Source organism: Neopelma chrysocephalum, unplaced genomic scaffold (assembly GCF_003984885.1).
Source record: "Neopelma chrysocephalum unplaced genomic scaffold, ASM398488v2 Primary Assembly neopelma1_59, whole genome shotgun sequence".
NCBI classification, from domain to species: Eukaryota; Metazoa; Chordata; class Aves; order Passeriformes; family Pipridae; genus Neopelma; species Neopelma chrysocephalum.
Genome location: NW_020897714.1, coordinates 23,200,957 through 23,207,126, shown reverse-complemented (window position 1 = coordinate 23,207,126; position 6,170 = coordinate 23,200,957). Strand labels below are relative to the sequence as shown.

At 36.4% G+C, this 6,170-nt stretch overlaps 1 protein-coding gene across 5 annotated transcripts in view; it reads left to right on the top strand.

Moving 5' to 3' along the window:
* Positions 1-137: 137 nt before the first annotated feature.
* PARPBP (PARP1 binding protein) overlaps positions 138-6,170 on the top strand; it is a 39,261-nt gene continuing 33,228 nt past the window's right edge. For all 5 annotated transcript variants that reach the window (XR_003533634.1, XR_003533633.1, XM_027679627.1 and 2 more), the window contains exons 1-2: positions 138-287; positions 5,590-5,820. Coding sequence is in view for 3 of the 5 variants with exons in the window: in XM_027679627.1 (XP_027535428.1) it covers positions 138-287; positions 5,590-5,820 (381 nt within the window). In the remaining 2 variants the exon portion in view is untranslated. The remainder of the gene's footprint in view (positions 288-5,589; positions 5,821-6,170) is intronic.

Sequence of the window (6,170 nt, the reverse complement as noted above, 5' to 3'; positions counted from 1 at the left end):
AGTTTCTTGAAGGAACTTGATCTTTAAGAAGATACAACAGGATTTGCACAGCTTATTGGAAGGTGAAGTCATGCATATGCTTCTTGCATAGTTATATTCATTTTTCTCTTGATTATCTCTGTTTTCTACTCTAGACAATGATTACTTTCCAGCAAAGAATTTTAAACTTGGTCAAGTGTTTCAGAAGGCAATGGCGTTTATTTTCAAACTCTGAAAGAACTACAGTATGTGGAGCAGACTGCATGCTGATGGCATTGCAACTGTCCATGGCTGAAGTCAATAAACAGGTTAGCATTCTCTTCAATATGTTCTTGGTACTTAAACTTTGTTCACTTACTGCTTAGGCACCAACATGAAATGGCAGTTTTGATCACTTCATTGCTGTTTGTTAAAGCAGGGTGCATCTGAGGGTCAGATGCAGCAAGGCACTAAAATTAATATGATTATTGAATCAGGACTTAGGAAAAAGAACTGCAAGACAGATGGGAGCATTACAGTTGTAAGCATGTTCCTTGTTAAGTCTCTGATTTAAATACAATGATTTTGTATTGTTAACGTAACACCTGTAGGATAGACATCTATTGTAATAATAAAGTCAATTAGTGCAATAAAAATAATTGTGCTAATAGGCTATTGACTGGCTCTAATTGAAAAAAAACCAAACAAACCAAAAATGCAACCTACCACAAACAGCAAAAAAACTATTTTCTTTCTTTAGCAGACTGGACAATTTTAATGTATTTGGTGTTTTTAACTGTTATCTCTATCTGCAGGAGAAATGAAAAATAACTAAGCTTTTTGAAGAACTCCTGAAAATTTAAAAAGTTTCGTAATCTATTAGCCTTAAATTTCACCAGAATGAGGGTAGCAAACAGTCTGATAAACACCGATCAAGTAGCAGGAATGAAAGAAAAAAGAAAATCTATGCTTTGAATTCCTCTGAAAATACTTTGTTTTGTACCACAGTCGTGGCCATGTGGCGTAAAGACAAGCGGCGTAAGGTCTGTAGAGAAAGCGAATACCTTTTACCTGGATTTGTTAGTATAGATCTAAAATCTAGGAACACTTTCAAGAGAAGAACCTTTCTTAAGGTTTGAAATAAAAATAACAGTTTTCAAGATGAAGTTCAGTTGAGGCTAATTGTTTTGAGTGTATTTGCACTTGTGGATCAGAAGGGGTAGAAGATAGGTTATTAGGTCAAATAATTAGCTTGTCATTTTCAGACCATGGTTGTTTTAGGTAGTGGGGAAAACCAAAATGTATAAAACAATTATTTTTTCCTGAAACTGTGAGTTTAAATTCTCAGACTGCTCTTAAAGGTGTTGTAAATCTCTTCTAGCACTAGAGCTGTGATACTGGCAGAAAAAGTTCTTTAATGTTAATTTTAGAAATATATTTTCCCTTTGGAAATTTGTGTTTGTATATTTCTGGTCTGTACAAAAGCAGTTTTGGTGTGTGGTTTGGTTCTACTCTGTGCTTCCATGACTGCATTTTGTATGCTGACTGAAGAATGTTATGTTCTGCTCAGTATCTTGTATTTCTTGAAATGGTTTTCCCAAATTGTCCTGTTTCCTTGTTGGCAAATGAAGAAAAATCCAGAGTTGGTTTACAGCTTTAGTCCCTTAAACTGTTGTATCTGTCTCCCTTTTTGTAATGAGACTCTCCTACCAATTGGAAGCAATTATGTATAATATGTTGCTTGTAACATATTGTAATGATGCTACCAAGAGACATTGTCTTGGCTGTTCTTCAGTATGATTAATTTTTCACAGAATCACAGAATGGTTGAAGTTGGAAGGGACCTCTGAAGTCAGCTTATTCAGCCTCCCTCAAGCAGGACAACCTGGCAATGCCAGTTGCTCAGGACTTTCAGTTGCCCAGATATCTTTCAAATGTCTCTGAGGATGGAGACTCCATAACCTCCCTGAGCAACCTGTGCCAATACTTCAAAGTAAAAAAGCGTTTCCTAATGTTCCTGATGTTCATAGGGAACCTGTGTGTGCTTCAGTTTGTGCCCATCACTTCTGGTCCTACCACTGGACACCTTAGGAAAGCCTGACTCCGTCCTCTTTGCACCCTCCCTTCAGAAATGTATATGCATTGAGCAGATCCTCCATGAGCATTCCTTTCTCCAGCCTAAACAGCCCCAGCTTTCTCAGCCTTTCCTCATACCTGAGGTGCTCCTGTCCCTTAATCATCTTTGTGGATGATTAACTGAGCTTTGTTGGACTCCCTCTGGTATTGTCAGTGTGTCTCCCTTGTGCTGAGGAGCCCAGAACTGGTCAGAGTACTTGAATGTGGTCTCACCAGTGCTGAGTAGTCACCTCTACAAGGGGCAGGCTCTTCTTCAGAAAAAAGGTTGCAGTAATAAATATTTAATTGGATTTTTTTTTTAAAAGCAAATGATATGCTGAGACTGTTCTACTGTAGTTTCCCATAACCTCTGTAACTAAATCATAAATATTTAAGTTATTGTTTCTTGTATTTTTGTGTTGCTTAACAGCTGGAGTTGTTTTAACTGTGTCAAAAAACTCTTGCTACTTAAATTTTGAGGCATCTTCCCCAACTTATCAATAGGACTTTGTCTTCTTCTCCCTCCCACCCCTCTCCTCTATAGTATTACAGGTGTCTGTTTTAAGGGGTAGAGGGGGAAGCATGGATGTGGTGTGTGGGGGTTTTTGTTTTGTTCGTTTCTAGCCAAGAGGGTTCTAAATTTTCAGTCGTGTGTTTTTATTACCAGTGTAGTTGATATTGTTGACTTTGTTGTTACTGGTTTGTTGGTTGGATGACTACAATATTTACTTTGCCTGTTTCATGATTCTGTTGTTGGAACTACTGTTCTATTGACCCATACATACGGTAGCTCTCTAGTCCTCCTTAAACAGAGAATACCTCTACTCTCTTTGACTCTGGTGCTTTTTCCCCTGACACTCTCTGCTGTCCACACCCCAACCCCCCCCCCCCCCCCCCAACAAAAAAGAAGGTCTTTGGTACCCATGCCAAGTAATACTGTAATTCCTCTAAGCTTGGGATATCAGCCTATACCTTCACTGTTTCTGCAGATTGCAATATAACAACTATCAGATGTCCATACACTTGTGTTTACATGAACCAGTTTCTAAATCTCTGCACGGCAATGTCAACATTTACTGTTATAGGATACTTAGTCAAAATGCTGCTTTATACTACTTCAATGTGCTTTTTATACCACCGTTTGGGAACTTTTCTGTGTGAGAGTGTATGCAAGGCTTAGTAGGACTGGAGGTGACAAGACTGCAGAATCTCACAGAAACTCAAGGACAAAGCCAGAAACAATACTGCAGTCTAGGAGCATGCCTAAAAATAATAGAACTAGAGAAAACATGTGGGTGGTGGTTAAGCACAGCAGTCTTCTACACACATATTCCAAAAAAGGCTAGTGACCATATGTTTGGGGAAGGTGGGAGACAACGTTATTGCTGAAATACACAACTTTCTGTTTTTTAAAACAATTTTCTGTCAAAATAAAGTGAAAAAAGTTGATTTGCTATGTAGTTAGCCCTAGAAAGCTTGCAATACCTACAAAAATACTAAAAAATGGTGTCTTTAGGCATGTAATTTTGCTAGTGGGTTTCAGATATTCTAATATAAGAGTCCAAGGAAACTTAGCATATGGCACTATCTGCAAGTGAAGTGAATGGAACCAATAATATCTTATTGATTCTATGCATATGAAATGAAATACTTGCCGTGCCTATAATGGAATGAAAGCATGGGCCTTTTTGAACTTCCTTAAGCTATGAGCCAGCTGACATATGCTTACTGCAAAACAGTACATTATTTCTTTAATTAATTTTAAAACCACATACTTGACCAATGGACTGTGTAAGTAATAGAATACAGCATCACAGTGAACACCTGATCACAAAGGTTAGTATCTGGAATGCAATTTTATTTGGATTTAAAATATTTTTTCAGCACTAATATAAACTTTGTTAATCTCTGCAAGCCCTTGATCTGGTGAGGAAAGGTTTTGATTTATTAGATATCATATGAAGTAGTACTTTAACTTAGTACTTCTGGAGGATTTTGTTTCAAAACAAAGTGAGAAAACATTTTTTTTCCCAATCTACTGCTGTTTTGATCTGTTTAAATTGGATTATAATATGATTACATGTTTAATTTTTTGAGAGGCTGAAATGCAAGTCAGGTGCTTTTCAGAAAATATATATGACATTTTAATATTCTGGTGATATGTGGAATAGCATGTAAGTTCATAGAGCTGATTTATCATAACCCATGCACAAATTAGAAGGCAAAAAGTGCTCTGAAAATAATATGTATGAGTACTCTCATTTTCACTCTTAGTTTTTTTTCCTAGACAATATCAAAATAATTGACTTTCAGGATTTTGGAATCGTGTATTTAACCAGATCTATTGGGAAAGTTGTGCTAAATACGCTAGAACCCTAAGGAGGGATCATTTGGGTTGGAATGACTTAAATTACTAGACTTTCTCATGTTTTTGTGTTTAGTGTTTTGTTCCCTTGCTAATGGTGTTTATAGGTAATTAATTTACTTAATGTGAAAATGTCATGAAATAGAATTAAACCTTTCCAGGTTTAATTAGACGGGCACTATCTGCCATTATGGACATAGCAAAGCAAAGCTTGTTACTTGGTTACAGGGCAAGTGTTATATTGTGTTACATGATGGATTACACGGCAGCTCTTTTTTGCTGCCATATGTTGGGGAATGCTTTAGACACCAGTAGTGTGGACTCTGTTGAAAAAACTGGATGAAAACTGGAAAATTTTCTACAATTGTGAAATTACTTATTGCACATAATCTGAGGTCTAACTCGAATAAAAGGAGCTTGGGTGAAAAAGTTTAGCAGCAGGAAGTGGGGCCTGGTACCTAGATCCAAGAGCAGCGTGTGGGCAAAAATGAGGAGTCCAGTTGTGAAAGAGAAGGTGGTAAGAGCAAGGAGTTGGAGGAGAAGGCAGAGGGGCACATGGAACATAATCTAATAATTCTGACAGGGAGACTGGGCCAGAAGCTGGATATGAGTGTGGTCTACGCTGTATAGTTAATATTAGTTGTGGTGCTAGTAACAGATGGGTGTGTATTGCTTTAATGTATTTATTAGAAGGATCTAGCAACAATGTTATGCTAAAGTATAGCTGTACTATCACAGGAAAGAACCCCTCCTTTTTTTTGACATGTTTTCCTAGATTACTGCCTGAAGCAAGGTAAGAGAGCTGTGTTTACTGCCTTTGGGAAGTAAATACCTGCCATGCTGAAAATTATTTCTGCAAATAAATAACTTTAGGCAAGAAGTAGTCCTGCAACATTCAGTGTCTTTTCTTATGAGTAAAGACCAATATACATATCTGATATTTTAAAGCTCAGGAACAAATACTGCGTATAATGAAATTCAACTATAGATGCAAAGCACTGGAAGAACTTCAACTATAAGTAAGAATTTGTTTATTATAAACTTAGATGATAATAGTTTTTTCAAAAATATATATGCAACTTGTTTTAAATTTATTTTTTAAAGCCATGCTGAATATGAAACAGTATTTTTTGCCTTTTTTGTTCTGTTAGCACCATGGAGACTTCACAGTATCACTTAGTGATGTGCTGGAAACTTGGAACTATTTGTTACATGACAAACTGGGATTATCATATGAAAACATGAAAGAACCTGAAAATTATGCTGATGTAAAAAAAGCCTATCACACCTTCTTAGCAAAAAGCAATATGTTAGATCTAGTAGACATATGTCAGAAGTGCTATAGTCTTGGACTTTTACCTGAAGATGAAAGCATAGCCCCTGTAAGTATTATGTTTGTTTGATCTCTGATGTTGTTTTGGCATATTTTTGGTTCCATGGATTTATGACACTTCTAACTGTGCACAGGATCTCTGAGTTATTCATAAGTTACTTAGTGTTTCTGTTGGGGAAGCACTTGAGTTTAAATTATTAAATATTTTAAAGAGATTTTAAATTTACTCAAAAATTATTTCTTCCTTTTATCCTGCTGGATGGGTGAGTCCCACAACTCTTCTATGAATATATTGCTCCTTGACATAAATGGAAGTGAAAAATGAACTGTAGAAACTTGGTAAAACTGGAACAAATCTTAGTAATTAACACATGCCATGGAGTTTTGGATGTATGTTGA